Here is a 17,670-nt window from a genome sequence, read left to right as displayed (position 1 = left end):
TGACCAATTGCTAGTAGTACACATAATCCAATATGTGTATTACTAGATTTAGTTTAAAAAATATATGTTCCATAAATCATTTGTCATGCATTTACCCATGTAAAAACAGAACGCATTTTCTGATTACCAAAATAAAAACAACTGTTATCTTAATATATGTATTTTAACTGCGTAAATATGAAATGCAAGTCTTTTGTCATCCAATATGTTTAAGTTTGTTTTGAAGTCGCAACGCCTCATGAAGTCTCGTCCAATCAGAAAGTGAATTTGTGTCTCTTTCTCACTGGCTTTGCTCTGAATCAATAACAAAGCCAGCAGTCGGCACCATGATCCTCGCTAGACGCTGGACTGGTGTTAAAGGGTGAAGAAAAAGGAGTTGCATAACCTGTTCACATGGCTGCACATGCCCTGTTGGATTATCTTTTGTGTCAGTTTCAGTATTGAGTTAAAGAGACTAATTTCCAGGTGTAGAGTTTCTCCCCGAGTTAACTTGTTCGTTAAGGCACTTGAAATGCCTTTCAGTAGGGCAAAGATCCAGACAGTCTCAAATTCTCTTCTGTGTTTATGATTTTTCTCTACGCCTTTTCTGGAAAAACTGACGTGTTGCGTGTCTACACGTGTCCAGAGCTGTACTCTGGCCTGTTTTCACTACACTGGTTTCCAACTAACACCCTGGATGGGAGCAGTTGCTGCACAAGAAATGAAAACCAAAACATTTATTCTGCTTAGAAGGAATTATGTTTCCTGTGTTTTCCCTTTTTCAATCAATAAAAGCATAACTTTTACTACAAACAACATTTTGTACTTCCTCTAGATACATTTGTCTTCTATCACAATGTGTTTGATGTTAAACATTTGCATGTGGCAAAAAAGAAGTAGAAGAAAAATTATGAAAGGGAACAAAAACTTTTTCAAAGAGCTATGTATAATTTTGATACTGTGTGAACAAGAAAAAAAAACCACATTCAGCACAATGAATAAGAAAAGAGACTGCAGATTTTATACCAGCAGTAAAACTAAAACTGGTTAGACTTGATTTGATTATGAATGTTTTAGAATCTGGCAACGAGAGTGAATATGTTGGAGGAATAGAAAGCGTACAGAAGTGTGAAACATTTTCACTCATGATATGGTTAAAAACATAAGTGCTATTGTCATATAATATTTTTAGCTTCTTGCTCAGTCTGAGATACAGATACAGACCTAGATTTCAGCTTGAAACAGCATCTGAACATCAGCCTGAACTGATCACCCATATCCTCATTTACATGCAAGTAAACCAGCGGGTTGAGAGCGCTGTTCAGGCTCACAAGACCACGACTTGCCTGACGCATTATAAAGACTCCATGATCCCAACCAGGGCACGTTCCCTTACTAATCAAAGTTCTGGAATACATGCTGAGGTTCTTGAAGACATGGTAGGGTGTATAACAAAGCAAGAAGAGAAGAATCAATATAGCTAAAAGCTTTAAGAGTTGTTGTTTCACATTCTTGTCAATCGTTTTTGAGCGACAGATAACAACAGTCACATGTCCATAGCAGCCCACAATGATGGCAAAAGGAATGCAGAATCCAAAGAAGGTCCATCCGATGGTGTAATCCAGGTAACTCTCAGAATGTTCATAAGAAGTGGTGTCAAAGCATTTTGATCCGTTCATAAATATTTTTTCGTAGGACATGTCTGGAGAACTTTGAGCACACACCAGAATCCAAACGGCGATTGAGATGACCACAGAGTGAGTCGTAGTTAATCTCCCCATCGTTCTCATGGGATGGACAATGGACAGGTACCTGTACACACTTATACAGGTGAGGAACCCGATGCTGCAGTACAGATTCAGGTTGAAGCAGAATCTTGTTACCAAGCAGAATTCTTCTAAAAAGATCCATTTATTTCCTTTAAGGTGGTACACGATCAGAAAGGGGAGAGTGAGCAGATACAAAATGTCTGCTAGTCCAAGGTTTAGGACAAAGATGTTGATATTTCCCAGTTTCCTCCAGTTGTTCCGCAAAGAGTTCAATCCCCATCCATTAGCAATCAGTCCAACAATAAACACCAAGATGTGAAGACTAGGCAGAATTGTATGTTCAAATAATTTCTTATCTGGTTGAGGACAACTGGTATTACTCATTTTGTCTTCCAGAAACAAGTGATCTCAGCCCTTCTCCTCTGAAGCTCCGCTCACAGAAGAATGCAAGCTGAAAGAAAACGCACCGTAAATAACTTTCTTTTTGAAGCCCCGCCTAGTAATAGGCAGATTTGGTTGTGCATGTAACTGCAATATCCTGTCTAGATCTGTCTAATGTATGCTTGTTGTTATTACTGTTGTTCAGCAGACTTTATTCTTTTGAAAGTGAAAGGAATAAAAAAAAAAAAATACAAATGATTAAACATGAATGGAGGACAATGTAGAGCAATTGTTGAGTAAATCATTGCATTCTTTTGTTGTGGTTTGTAACATTTAATAGTGACAGCCTTGTGGATGAATGCATGCAGGATATATGCTGCAGCCACAAAAACAATAGAGCTACAGATTTTTCAGCAATAAAAAATCTGAATGGAGAAAAAAGATTCTAAGGACCAGAAGCAAAAGTCTGCATTTCCACGCAAAATCTCCAGTTAGACATAAATCTCACTTTGTCATGTACAATTTTTTTTTTTTCTGTTGTAGTTGTACTTTTTAGCAGCACATGCCTAAGCAGTGACCAGTCAAGCCATTTTGGATGTCAAAGTTACGTCACGGGGCGTACTGTCCCAATTCTCACATTTTTGCACACTTGTAACCTGCACACTCAAACCTTTATGTGCACTTCAACTGAGTCCACACTTCATCGAGGTGCGTAGGGTGCTGTCTGAGTTTTGGGACTGGGCCGTGGAAACACGCACATACACACACGCACTTATATACTCTCATAAGTTTAAGGAAATGACACATCAGGAGCTTGGATAGAGGGCGGAGCTTAGATAGAGGCTAGCAAAGGAATCAGAAACTGTTGCCAGGCAAATTTGCTGTGTTCTCCCATAAAGAAACCTGCCGATGGATCAGCGCTGTATTTTGGTCCTAATAAATGGGACTGATGATTTCAACTCGCTGACTTTTCTTGAACCTCATACATTACATCTCCAACCAAGCTGGAGAAAGTATAATCTCCAACATGCTATAAAATTACACAGTCACAAATTAACAGCAATAATTTGGGTTATTTAGCCTGTTATCAGAGAAAACAATGGAGGTTCATTTTCCAGTCATATTATCATCATGTTATTCATTCATTGTTAAATGTCAGTTTCACACTAAATATTTATTTAGCAAGCAGGTGTTTAGCTTACAAATTAGATATTAAACTCTGAATTAGCTAGATATTTAGTTTTAACTAGCTAAATATTAAGTCTACAGGTATTGTGTGCAGAGTTAACTGAAACTGATTGACTGAGCAGATAGGTATAAAAACTGTTAGACGTACAGAGAGCCTGGAGAACCGTGGATCAGATGTTAGGGGTGGCCCAGCCACAGCAGAGGAATTTTGTCAAATTTCAATGTATTTCAATGGGGCTGAAATTTACACAACAGCGCAAATATTTCAAAAAGTACAACAGCAAAATTTAGCAAAAGATATAGCAGAAACCTCCAAAAGAAGCAAAATGTTTTGATATATGAATTAGTCAAATTCGTTAGAGTTAGCAGAAGTAGTTAAAGACCGAAAAACGTAAACAGAATCATAATAAGTGACACTGATGAGAATGCATTAATGCACTGATAATTATAATATTATAATAATTAATCCCCACCCTCCAGAAATTTTTTCGCAGGAAGCGGTATGGATGAATGGTGAAAAATAAACAACAAAAACAGTTACACAAAAGTGTTTCACTGTAAAGATGGTTTGTAGTGCGCTTTGTTGCAACCTGAAGTGTGAAATAAACTTCAGTGGAGTTTGAAAACAAAATATGTGTATAGGTTTATGTCTATTTGAATGATGTGTGTCCCAAGTTGATTTTTTTTTTTTTTTTTCTTCATTTTTAGGGGTGATTTTATTGCAATCTATAGGGGGGCCCAGACAATCTTTGGGACTTAATTTTAGGGGGCCCAGAAGAAAATCTTTGGGAACCACTGAAGTAATGAACCTTTGTGCAAAGTCTCTCCAATAACTTAGAAGAAATGAGGGAAACTGTTTAGTGAAACTTAAGCTAATGTTTGAATAGAATCTGTTAAAAGTGTGCAGTAGTGATTGGCCGCCTGAAGCCAGGCTTCCAGGAGTGTACCGAGTAAACATGGGGCGTGTCAAATGAAGCCCCGCTTCCATGCTTGTTTCCGCTTGCTGAAAACCACGTGACTGGCAACAGATGATACGTCGCATTCCATGGGTCACGTGACTGCTTCATTTTGCATGTCGGTTTTCAAAATAAAAGCGTGATGAGACGCGTTGCTTCATGGCATGGGTATTTGGTCGCATCAGAGGAGTATTTGCCTTCAGCAGTGGCCGAAATAAAAGGAACCCTTTATAGTTCATGTGTACTAATGATTTTGATGATGGCACTCATCAAAATGTAATGTTTGTTACCGGTTTTCTCAATTGTTGATTATGGTATATTTTGTGACTTTATATTTGTGGATTTTATTGTGTAAAGCACTTTGAAACTGCATTGTTGCTGAAATGTGCTACACAAATAAACTTCACCCCTTCACCTCCAAAATGATCACCTTCATTTGGCCATCATTAGTGGGGAGTAAATGAAGTGATGTGGAGGTGCCAAGATATAATGACTCACCTGTCTTCTCTGTGTCCTCTCCAAGGTCTTTGGACAAATATGTTGGACAAATACGTCCCTCAGGGTCTAGTCTAGATTTATAAGTTCCAGCAAAGGCCATGAAAAAGTGTGGGGAATTGTTTGCACATTGGTTTTTGTGGTGTTTTATGATGGTGCTCACGTGTAATCATAAAATACTAAATATTTATAGAAAGTAAATGGGAATGTGTGTTTGATTTTGTATTTAGTGAAATGTATTTTAATTAAATAGGTGGAAGTTGCAAATTAGTAAAATCCCCTGTGAATTCAGAATGGTTTAGTCCCCAACAGCTGTTCAATCAATCAATCAAATTTTATTTGTATCGCACATTTCAGCAGCAAGGCATTTCAAAGTGCTTTACATCATATCAAACACAGAAACACAATGCAACAATCAAAACACGACATTAAGTCAGGTTCCATCAATAAATTTGTAATTGATTACGTTTCAAATACAACCCTAAACAGGTGGGTTTTTAGTCGGGTTTGCATCCATAAAAGATTTACTTTTTACACTCCTACTGTGTTATATGGAACAAAATACCTATTGCTATTTTTATACAAAATGACTGCCTCAAAGCTGTTGAGGCCTAAACCATTGTTCTTGATGTGAGGTTGAGATGAACAAACCTCTGCTGCTTCCACCTTCATCCCCACTGTAAATCCAGCCGCACAAGGCAGCCTTGTTATAATGTATATTTTTGCACTTTAGTGTCGGTTTATGTGGAATAGATGTTGCAAAGATTGTTGCATAATTTTCTTGTTAAATTTCTTTTTGTTTAACATTGATACTTCAATTAGGTTGCACTTTTTTGTTAAGCAAATGGTTTAATGGGCATATTAAAAATTGTTTAATTGCTAAAAACAATTTTTAAGTCTGTCTTCTCAACTCTTAACATTACTGGTAAAAAAAATGTCACTCATAACTGACTAATGAACATCTGCATGCATGTTTAAAAAAAACAAAACCCCATTCCATCCATGGAAATATCTATGCCAATTTATCCTTCTAAAGAGAGTATTTTACTTACATTATATTGCGTTGTTTTTTATCAAAAATATTTACAGTTTACAGCATTTCTTCATTTTCCCGAATATTAATTGAGATTTTTATGTGTATTACTTGCACCTTAATGTTGGTTATTTAGAAATCCTATAAATAAAGCAAACATATTCACCGGGTTTTTTTAAAACTGTAAACATGCATTAAAAGCCCCCAGAATTGATCTTTTCATCTTACTTTCATCACAATTGGGGGAAATGAACATGGGTCTGCAGCCATCAGGGCAGGTGTAAAACTAAACCATCAAAAGTGCAGGAGGCTAAATGGAACGCAGTGCGAGATGCACAGATGCTGTACTGAAAATAAAACCTCTGACATCTGCAGTGCGGGAGTTGTGTTGTGTGAAGAGTGGTGATCTGTGCTAGCTGTGAGCTATAAATACTTTTATTAGCCTAACTAGCTTTAATAGTTAGAATAATGTATTCTTGCTGGCTTCCCTCAGGCAACATGCGCAGCACAGTGGATGCTGACGCAGATATTGCACAAGTTGACAAGAGTCCTGCAGCTAAACTGAAATATGAACAAACTGGTTAGGGGTGAAAAGGAAATAAAAAGCTGTAATATCCTGTTTGCATGACTTTGCCCACACTTACAACACCTTGTTCAACCACCATTTCATCCAGTACAGCATTGAGCTTACATCTGTCGTTAAATGCCGTGAATATGATTAACCCGAAATAAGAACAGCTGGCTGCCCTCACAGGAATTTCCCTAACTTTTGCTCATTTGTTTACAAATTTACTCTTGCTTGAAAAGACATTACTTATTCTTTCTTTCAGGAGGCTCAAACCACATTATTATTTACTTATTAATAAACTCCATTAATTTGCTATTTTCCTGTCTGTTGGCTTTTCATTCCTTCCAGAACATGATTTATTGTCATTTTCTAAGCACATCTAGAGATGAAAAAAAGATAAAGATGTCTGTGAAAAAGGTTACAATGGATTAAAAAAACTCTGTTGCATAAAGGTGTCAGTCATGATGGTGTGAACTTATGCAAAAAAATGTTTTACTCCAAGGCACAATGAAGGAAAAGACAAATTATGCAAACATTTTTGGAGAAACAAAAATGTTTCTCCATGTTGTGTGAAGAGTAGTGATCTGTGCTAGCTGTGAGCTATAAATCATTTTATTAGCCTAACTAGCTTTAATAGTTTGAATAATGTATTCTTGCTGGCTTCCTTCAGGCAACATGCGCAGCACAGTGGGTGCTGACGCAGATATTGCACAAGTTGACAAGAGTCCTAAAATCAGTCAAACTGGTGACTGAGGATGACAAGAGGCTCAGAAGACATTTCTGAAACTGCTGGTTGTGTTTAAGCAACAAAATCTCCTATTTCATTCATATTATTCCAAAAAAGTTGGGTTGCAAGACAGAATTCTTTTCTCTCAAAGAAAACACCCAGGTCGAGCTAAAACTTGGAAAAATCTTGCCGATTGTCGTGATCAAAAATCAAAGATTGATGACAAAAAGAAGTAACATAAGAAACATGCAAAGGGAGAAATACTTTTTCAAACAACTGCATTCATAATTTTGATTGTGTGAAGATGAAAACAAAAAATTAAAATAAATTCAAATGGGTAAAAATAGACTGTATATTGAACTGGATTTCACCATCCTCACATATTTATTCATTATTCCAAAAAAGCAGTGAAAACAATGACACTAGTAGTTTGATTTAGAACTTAATTATGATTTTTTTTTAGTATGTGGCAACAATGGTCAACAGGTTAGAAGAATACAAAACGTGCAGAATTGAACAACTATTTAATTCATGACATGGTAAGTTTAACAAAAAACTACTTGCTGTATGTCATACAGCACTTTCAGCTTCTTGCTCAGTCTTTGGTACAGACACAAAGCTGGATTTCAGCTTGAAACAGCGGCTGAAAATCTGTCGACAACTCTGCAGCAGTTGTACGAACTGATCGACCATTTCCTCATATACATACAGGTAAACCAGCGGGTTGAGAGCACTGTTCAGACTCACAAGACCACGGCTTGCCTGACGGGCATTGAAGACTCCAGAGTCCCATTTGGGGCACGTTCCCTGACTAATCAGAACTCTGGAATACAGGCTGAGGTTCTTGAAAACATGGTAGGGTGCATAACAAAATGAGAAGAGAAGAATCAAAAAACCCAGCAGTTTTAAGATTTGTCGTTTCCGGTCCCTGTTCATTGTATCTGAGTGGCAGACAACAACAATCATGTGTCCATAGCAGCCCAAAATCACAACGAAAGGGATACAGAATCCAAAGAATGACCAGCTGAGGCTGTAGTTCAGGTATTCCGTAACGTGTTTTGAATCAGTTGTTTCAAAACATCGTGTAGTGTTTTTCTCTGGATGTTTGGGGTATAAAATGTCTGGAAAACTTTCAACACTTGCCAGAATCCAAATCAGGACTGAGATGACAACAGAGTGAGTAATAGTGAACTTCCCCACCGTTCTGATTGGGTAGACAACAGCCAGGTACCGGTACACACTTATACAAGTAAGGAATCCAATACTGCAGTATAAATTCAAGTTGAAGCAGAATCTTGTTACCAAGCAGAATCCTTCCCCAAAGATCCATTCAGTCTTTTTAAAGTAGTACACGACGAGAAAGGGGTGAGTGAGGAGATTCAACATGTCTGCTAGTCCAAGGTTAAGAACAAGAATGTTAATACTCTGAAGTTTGTTCCAGTTATGCAGCAAAGACTTCATTCCCCACACATTCAGGACCAATCCAACAAGAAATACCAAAATGTAAAGACAAGGGAGGAGTATATGTTCAAATAATGCTATATTGGGTGAAGTGCAGTTGGATGCATTCATTTTGTCTTTCAGACAGAAGCCAGTTCAGCCCTTCTCCTCTGAGGCTCTGCATACAAAATGAAGATGGAGTCGATGAAAACTTAACTTCCTCCTTGAACTCAGGCTTAGCTGTAACCACAATTATCAGCTTCATTAAAAATGACCACAAGGCCCTTTCCTGTCAGTTGTATTCGTTTTGCCTTCCAGAAACAAGTCCAGTCTGTCCTTCTCTTCTGAGGCGCCGCTCAAAAAATGAAGAAAGAGTGAAGGAAAACAACCTGAGTAACTTCCTTCTCGAACATCAGTTGCGTCATTGTGAAGAAGAGCTTTGATTTCCAGATACTGAGTCTGGTTTGACAACTAAATTTGGCATCCAGCCCAACATGCTGCTTCCACATAAGGTCTCGCACAGAAAAGAAAGACAAACACAAATTAGTAAATATAATCCGAATTTCTTCAGTCCAAGTGAGGGAAACAGCAATGCCTCCTGAATTTTTAATTCTAACTTAAAAATTCCATGGTTTGTAAAGAGTAAAGTGTAAAGTATTTGCTCTCATGTCCTATGTTTTATTAAATCATTGTCACACAATGTATTTTAAAACCTCTGTTAGAGAAAAAACTAAATGAGATTTTGAATGCAGAAATCTCTTGTTGACAGCTCATACTGCCAAAAGTATTTAGTCTGGTCACTGGGCGTGACAATAAGCAAATTCCACTGGTTTCCTATTAAGCAATAGGACACCAGTTACATTTAAAGTGCGATAATTTAGAGATCTGATTTACAATAGCAAAATAATAAACTAACAGGACATCAGCTGGTTTTCTCTTCAGCTAGTTATAGACGAAGATGGAATTATCGGTATATATTTACTAGGCCAGAGTACCAAGGAACAAACATCGACTGAAACGCAACTTGAATTTGAAATTTTGACTCAGAAAGTCAACACAACCAACATAAAAATCCAGTAGGCATGTTGAACCAAACTGGCAATTGCGTTGGTGATTATTGTTCTATAGTGAAACCATTTGTCTTTTGGCCGTTGCATCGTGTTATTATAAATACCACTGTATAATTTGCTATGAGTAACGGTTACAGTAAATTGTTAATATACTATGCTACTGTGGTGCTGACAGTTAAATATGGCAAATGCTGAAAAGTATTTCACCTATTCATGCTGTGAAGACAATTATTTCACACAAATAATGTATTTTATTTATTTTCTGTTAACAGATCACACACAAGCACGTATATATACAAATCCTCATGTCAGCCACTTTAACCAGTGTTAAAGGTTAATGTAAGAAGAATATTCTGCAAATGAACTATGAAAAAAGACCTCAAGCAAAGAATCGATATGGCAGAAACTATGAAGCATGAATTACTGAAACATATTTTTACTCAAGTAAAAGTAATTACAATCTACCTAGGAAGTTACTCAAGTGAGAGTAAAAAACCATTTGGTAAAAAGGCTTATTCAAGTACTAAGTAACTGACGAGAACATCTAATTTAATACTTTAAAATGACATCATCAGGGAGACAAAATGTAATATTGCAGAAACTATGAAGTAGTTTCTTCACAGTCATGTGCAAAGTTAGTATTTTAAAGACTAAAATGAAAAAAAAAAAAACATTTTCCAAATAATTTCTTCAATATAACACAGGGTAAAGTATTTCCAGTGACAAAATAGTGTTTAGTGTATCTTTTTGACATTCAAATGTCTCAGAAAAATTTTACTCAAGTAAGACGAGTGCTACTTCATAGTAATATTACTCAAGTAAAAGTAAAAAGTATCTTTCCAAAATGTTACCTAAGTAAATGTAACAAGGTCAAAGTTTTTAGCTACTACTTACTTCTGCTGAAAACAAAAGGAAAATACCTAAGAACTGTGACAGCTCAAACATCCTGGCTCGGCAAAATCAATTCCAGGTAGTGACGTCAGAGCAACTGAGCAGGACAACCGATATGTGTGTGCATGTGTGTGTAATACAGATCATGTATTACGGGAATGAATAATCTGTTATTACTGTACAGCAGTGACTATACGGCAAACTAAAATTAGTTCAGCTTGATTTCAACAAGAGTCAACATGTAGAAATGAAACGGAAACATGGTCAGTTTTGCAGAAAACTACCTGCTGTCATAAAGCACTTTCAACGTCTTGCTCAGTCTGTGGTACAGCCTCAAAGCTGGATTTCAGCTTGAACAAAAGACTGAAAATCTGTCGACATCCCTGCAGCAGCAGCCTGAACTGAACACCCATTTCCTCATTTACATGAAGGTAAACCAGCGGGTTAAGAGCACTGTTCAGGCTCACAAGACCACGGCTTGCCTGACGGGCAGCAAAAATCCCAGAATCCCATGTGGCGCATTTGCTCAGATTTTTTAGAACCCTGGAATACAGATTCAGGTTCTTGAAACATGGTAAGGTGCATAACAAAGAGAGAAAAGAAGAATCAAAAACCCAGCAGCTTAAAAATTCGTTGTTTTGTGACATTTTTCATTGTATCTGAGCGTCAAACAACAACAGTCACGTGTCCATAGCAGCAAACAATGATGGCGAAAGGGACGCAGAATCCAAAGAAGGTCCAGCTGAGGCTGTAGTTCAGGTATGTCGTAATGTTATTTGAATTAGTCATATCAAAACATTGTTTAGTCTTGTTCCCTGAGTGTTTTGGGAACAACATGTCTGGAGAACTTTCAACACTCACCAGAATCCAAACCACGGCTGAGATGACCACAGAGTGAGTCGTAGTTAAATTCCCCATTACTTTCATTGGATGGACAACAGTCGGTACACACTGATACATGTGAGGAACCCGATGCTGCCGTATAAATTCAGGCTGAAGCAGAATCTTGTTACCAAGCAGAATCCTTCCCCAAAGGTCCATTTAGTCTCATTAAGGTAGTAAATGATGAGAAAGGGGTGAGTTAGCAGATACAACATGTCTGCTAGTCCAAGGTTAAGAACGAGGTTGTTAATACTCCGAAGTTTCTTCCAGTTATGCAGCAAAGATATTATTCCCCATACATTCAGAACCAATCCAACAACAAAAACAAAAATGTAAAGAGCAGGCAGGACTCTCTGTTCAAATACCTTATCTAGTGTGCAGTTCGTTTTATTCATGTTATCTTCCAGAAACACGTCCTGTAGGCTCCGCTCGCAAAATCAAAACAGAGTCAACAAAAACAACCTGAATAATTTCCTCCTTGAGTTAGTTATGTTGTATGTACAGCTGCCAGTGCAAACATTTAGCTCAGGTTTTATAGATTTGAAAGTCAAAGACAGCAAAACCTGTTTACTGACATTTCATTTAAACAAGATAGGAATCACTGTAAAAGAAGTAGCAGATAAACTAAAAGCAATATTCTAAACATAAACCCATGTGGTTTAAGCTGACTTTGAGCTGAAAAGTAACTGATGGAAGGAATCTGGAATGTATGGTGAAAATAGCAGATTATTTGAATCCAAGACTTTTTATAGAGTATTTTCAAGGAAAGTTGGAAACTGAATAAAATGCATGCAATTTATTCCTGTTTTTCTTATTCGCTGTGCTTAGAGAAATGGGAATACCAATGAATCACTTTTTTTACAGACAGATAGTTGCAGATAAAATGCGTGAACTGTATGTGGACGATAACTTTGATTCCTTGAAGATAAGTCTGGTAAAGTTGGCCTCAGGCCTAAACTCTGAACAAATCATGCTGTTTCCACATTACAGCATGATAGATTAGAAAAGCGGATACAAGTCAATGAATGAAATTGTTTAGAAATTCTGAATTTCTGACGTGCAAATCAGAGAAACAACAGCAATAACCCTTAAATTTAAAAGGCCAGTTTTAAAATTCAAGAAGAGTTCAATAATGAGTTTATTTGCACTCATAACATCCTATTTCTTATTAAATCAGTGTCAGAAAATTTGAAGACCCACTCTCTGAGTTTTTCAATCAAGTTCAATCAAGTTTATTTACAGCACATTTTAGCAACAAGGCGGTTTAAAGTGATTTACATGATAAAAACACAACAATATAAAGACATAGAACACAGTCAATAATTGAGTCTTGACATCTTGTCAAGTGCCATTAAACATCAGAATGTTAATTAATGTTTCATTTGTAATGTTTCAAAAGCAACTTTAAACAGGTGGGTTTTAATGTAGATTTATAGTATGTTAAAGTAACATCTTAACTATTGACTATAATGTTTCCCACAAATAAGTGTTTAATACTGAAGAACATGTTTGTATTTGTTAATGCCTTATGCAGCTGACATCCTTATTTAATCACATTTAACTGTAGATAATGCTAACGCTAAATGAATACACTTTAAACAAGACAAATTCAATACTAGTAGTGTTTTTGTTACAACTGCCTTATTATATTTTTAAAAAATGAACTTTTTTTTTCCTTCTTTGAAGTTGCACTCATGATAAAACTGTGTCCTATTTTGGCAATACAGACTATCTGTAAATAAGTAGAAAGTTGTGCAGCAAATGCTTTCCCCATCTGTTAGCTACAAACAATATATACCAATAGGTGAACAGTAGGCAGTACTTTGTTCAGATAATTCATTATCTAATGCACAGCTGGTTTTATTCATTTTAATTTTGACTCCTAAACAAGTAGGTTCAACCTCTGTCCTCTCAGGTGAAACTCACTTGCAAGGGAGAATAGTTTCGCTTAATTTCTTATTTAATTGTTAATTTTCTAGAATCTCTGAAAGTAAACAAGTTAACAAAATAAAAGCATAGAGAACAAACCAAAAATTTCACTCATGACATGGTCAATTTAAAGAGAAATATATCACAAAGCACTTAAAGCTTCTTTCTCAGTCTGTGGTACTGGCTCAGAGCTGGATTTCAGCTTGAAACAACAACTGAACATCTGCTGCAGCAGCTGCCTGCACTGAGCACCCACATCCTCAGAAACACACAGATAAACCAGTGGGTTAACAGCACTATTCAGGCTCACAAGACCAAAACTTACATGACGCGCTTTAAAGACTACATTATTCCACGTGGGACGTTTGCCCAGCTTAGTCAGAACTCTGGAATACAGATTGAGGTTCTTGGAAACATGGAAGGGTGCATAACAAAAAGAGAACATAAGAATTAAAAAAACCAACAGCTTTAAGATTTGTTGTTTCTGGTTTACATTCATCATATTTGAGCGGCAGACAACAAGAATCACATGTCCATAGCAGCACACAATGACGATGAAAGGGATGCAGAATCCGATGAACGTCCAGCAGAGGCTGTAGATCAGGTATTCCTCAATATTTTCCGAATCAGTTGTATCATAACACGCTCCAGAGTTCATTGAATCTTTGGGGAATGACATGTCTGGAAAACTTATGACACTCGCCAGAATCCACATCACAACAGAGATGACCACAGACTGAGTCATAGTTAATCTCCCCATCACTCTCAATGGATGGACGATGACCAGGTACCGGTACACACTGATACATGTGAGGAATCCAATGCTGCCGTATAAATTCAAGTTGAAGCAGAATCTTGTTACCTTGCACAATCCGTCGCCAAAGGTCCATTCATTCTTATTAATGTAGTACACAATCAGAAAGGGGTGAGTTAGCAGATACAACATGTCTGCTACTCCAAGGTTAAGAACAAGGATGTTAATAATCCTAAGTTTCTTCCAGTTGTGCACCAAACACTTCATTCCACATAAATTCAGGACCAATCCAACAACAAAAACTAAGATGTAAAGAGCAGTCAGGAATGTATCTGCAGATTTTAAATCCAGTTTAGTAATGTTGGTTGTAGTCATTTTTTCTTCCAGAAACAAGTCCCGTCTGTCCTTCCCTTCTGAGGCTCCGCTCACAAAATAAGGATAGACAGTAAGAAAACAACCTAGATATCTTCCTCCTTGAACATCAGTGAAGCTGCAGACAAGCCCAACGACCTTTCTGTTAAAAGCCGCATAATGGTGCAGAAAATACCTGAACTCTAAGAGGGCGTTAACTTTGATTCCGAGAAGATAAGTCTGGTTTCACAACTTAAGTATAGCTTCCAGCCCAAACTTTTAACAGATCATGCTGCTTCCAGATAACAGCTGACACATAAAAGGCCCAAACTTTTAACAGGTCATGCTGCTTCCAGGTAACTGCTGACACATAAAAGAAAGACCAAAAAAAATCAATGAATGATAAGTCATTTTCAGATGTCTTAAAAAACAATCAGAATTTTTGACATCAATTTTCCATCCATCCATCCATCCATCTTCTTCCGCTTATCCGAGGTCGGGTCGCGGGGGTAGCAGCTTCAGAAGGGAGGCCCAGACTTCCCTCTCCCCAGCCACTTCTTCTAGCTCCTCCGGGGGAATCCCGAGGCGTTCCCAGGCCAGCCGAGAGACATAGTCCCTCCAGCGTGTCCTGGGTCTTCCCCGGGGCCTCCTCCCGGTGGGACGTGCCCGGAACACCTCACCAGGGAGGCGTCCAGGAGGCATCCTGACCAGATGCCCGAGCCACCTCAACTGGCTCCTCTCGATGTGAAGGAGCAGCGGCTCTACTCTGAGTCCCTCCCGGATGACTGAGCTTCTCACCCTATCTCTAAGGGAGAGCCCAGCCACCCTACGGAGAAAACCCATTTCGGCCGCTTGTATCCGCGATCTCGTTCTTTCGGTCATGACCCAAAGCTCATGACCATAGATGAGGGTGGGAACGTAGATCGACCGGTAAATCGAGAGCTTCGCTTTTTGGCTCAGCTCTCTCTTCACCACGACGGACCGGTACAGCGCCCGCTTGACAGCAGACGCTGCGCCAATCCGCCTGTCGATCTCCCGCTCCCTTCTTCCCCCATTTGTGAACAAGATCCCGAGATACTTAAACTCCTCCACTTGGGGCAGGACACCCCCCCTGACCCGGAGAAGGCACTCTACCCTTTTCCGGCTCAAGACCATGGCCTCGGATTTGGAGGCACTGATCCCCATCCCGGCCGCTTCACACTCGGCTGCGAACCGATCCAGCGAGAGCTGCAGATCACGATCTGATGAAGCCAAAAGGACCACATCGTCTGCGAAAAGCAGAGATGAGATCCTGAGGCCACCAAATCGGATCCTCTCAACACCTTGGCTGCGCCTAGAAATTCTGTTCATGAAAGTGATGAACAGAATCGGTGACAAAGGGCAGCCCTGGCGGAGTCCAACTCTCACCGGAAACGAGCCCGACTTACTGCCGGCAATGCGGACCAGACTCTGACACCGGTCATACAGGGACCTGACAGCCCGTATCAAAGGGCCCGGTACCCCATACTCCCGGAGAACCCCCCACAGGGCTCCCCGAGGGACACGGTCGAACGCCTTCTCCAAGTCCACAAAACACATGTAGACTGGTTGGGCGAACTCCCATGCACCCTCCAGGACCCTGCTGAGGGTGTAGAGCTGGTCCAGTGTTCCACGACCAGGACGAAAACCACACTGCTCTTCCTGAATCCGAGGTTCGACTATCCGACGGACCCTCCTCTCCAGGACCCCTGAATAGACCTTACCAGGGAGGCTTAAGAGTGTGACCCCTCTATAATTGGAGCACACCCTCCGGTCCCCCTTTTTGAACAGGGGGACCACCACCCCAGTCTGCCAATCCAGGGGAACTGCCCCCGATGTCCATGCGATATTGCAGAGTCGCGTCAACCAACACAACCCTACAACATCCAGAGCCTTAAGGAACTCCGGGCGGATCTCATCCACCTCCGGGGCCTTGCCACCGAGGAGCTTTTTAACCACCTCGGCGACCTCGCCCCCAGAGATTGGAGAGCCCAACCCAGAGTCCCCAGGCTCTGCTTCCTCAGTGGAAGGCATGTTGGTGGGATTGAGGAGGTCTTCGAAGTACTCAGCCCACCGGCCCACAACGTCCCGAGTAGAGGTCAGCAGCACACCATCCCCACTATAAACAGTGTTGGTGCTGCACCGCTTCCCCCCCTGAGACGCCGGATGGTGGACCAGAATCGCCTCGAAGCCGTGCGGAAGTCTTTCTCCATGGCCTCTCCAAACTCCTCCCACGCCCGAGTTTTTGCCTCAGCAACCGCCCGAGCCGCATGCCGCTTCGCCCACCGGTACCCATCAGCTGCTTCCGGAGTCCCACAGGCCAAAAAGGCTCGATAGGACTCTTTCTTCAGCCTGACGGCATCCCTCACCGAAGGTGTCCACCAACGGGTTCGAGGGTTGTCGCCGCGACAGGCACCGACAACCTTGCGGCCACAGCTCCGATCGGCCGCCTTGACAATGGAGGCACGGAATACGGTCCACTCAGATTCCATGTCCCCCACCTCCCCCGGGACGTGTTCGAAGTTTTGCCGGAGATGGGAGTTAAAGCTCTGTCTCACAGGGGATTCCGCCAAACGTTCCCAGCAGACCCTCACAACACCTTTGGGCCTGCCCGGTCTGACCGGCTTTCGCCCCCACCACCGGAGCCAACTCACCACCAGGTAGTGGTCAGTGGACAGCTCCGCACCTCTCTTCACCCGAGTGTCCAAGACATACGGCCGCAGATCCGATGAAACGATGACAAAGTCGATCATCGAACTGCGGCCTAGGGTGTCCTGGTGCCAAGTGCACATATGGACACCCTTATGCTTGAACATGGTGTTCGTTATGGACAATCCATGGCGAGCACAGAAGTCCAGCAACAGAACACCGCTCGAGTTCAGGTCGGGTGGGCCGTTCCTCCCAACCACGCCCCTCCAGGTCTCACTGTCGTTGCCCACGTGAGCGTTGAAGTCCCCCAGCAGAACAAGGGAGTCCCCAGGAGGAGCACTCTCCAGTACCCCCTCTAAGGACTCCAAAAAGGGTGGGTAATCTGAACTGTCGTTCGGCCCGTAAGCACAAACGACAGTCAGAACCCGTCCCCCCACCCGTAGGCGGAGGGATGCTACCCTCTCGTTCACCGGGGTAAACCCCAACGTACAGGCGCCGAGATGGGGAGCAACAAGTATGCCCACTCCTGCCCGACGTCTCTCTCCCTGGGCAACTCCAGAGTGGAAGTATGTCCAGCCCCTCTCAAGGAG

At 40.5% G+C, this 17,670-nt stretch overlaps 3 protein-coding genes and 1 pseudogene across 3 annotated transcripts; all 4 read right to left on the bottom strand.

Moving 5' to 3' along the window:
• Positions 1–701: 701 nt before the first annotated feature.
• Positions 702–2,291, bottom strand: LOC114140390 (P2Y purinoceptor 1-like). The gene has a single exon (XM_028010202.1). The coding sequence runs from the start codon at positions 2,130–2,132 to the stop codon at positions 1,155–1,157; it is 978 nt and encodes a 325-aa protein (XP_027866003.1). The 5' UTR covers positions 2,133–2,291; the 3' UTR covers positions 702–1,154.
• A 4,398-nt stretch (positions 2,292–6,689) lies between these two features.
• Positions 6,690–8,874, bottom strand: LOC114140379 (P2Y purinoceptor 1-like). Its single transcript, XM_028010190.1, has one exon. The coding sequence runs from the start codon at positions 8,666–8,668 to the stop codon at positions 7,667–7,669; it is 1,002 nt and encodes a 333-aa protein (XP_027865991.1). The 5' UTR covers positions 8,669–8,874; the 3' UTR covers positions 6,690–7,666.
• A 1,913-nt stretch (positions 8,875–10,787) lies between these two features.
• Positions 10,788–11,789, bottom strand: LOC114140397 (P2Y purinoceptor 1-like; annotated as a pseudogene).
• Positions 11,790–12,587: 798 nt separating this feature from the next.
• LOC114140389 (P2Y purinoceptor 1-like) lies at positions 12,588–14,865 on the bottom strand. Its single transcript, XM_028010201.1, has one exon. The coding sequence runs from the start codon at positions 14,435–14,437 to the stop codon at positions 13,451–13,453; it is 987 nt and encodes a 328-aa protein (XP_027866002.1). The 5' UTR covers positions 14,438–14,865; the 3' UTR covers positions 12,588–13,450.
• Between the last annotated feature and the right edge of the window lie 2,805 nt (positions 14,866–17,670).

This window comes from Xiphophorus couchianus, chromosome 24, assembly GCF_001444195.1.
Source record: "Xiphophorus couchianus chromosome 24, X_couchianus-1.0, whole genome shotgun sequence".
Lineage (NCBI taxonomy): Eukaryota > Metazoa > Chordata > Actinopteri > Cyprinodontiformes > Poeciliidae > Xiphophorus > Xiphophorus couchianus.
This window is presented reverse-complemented; position numbering and strand designations above follow the sequence as displayed.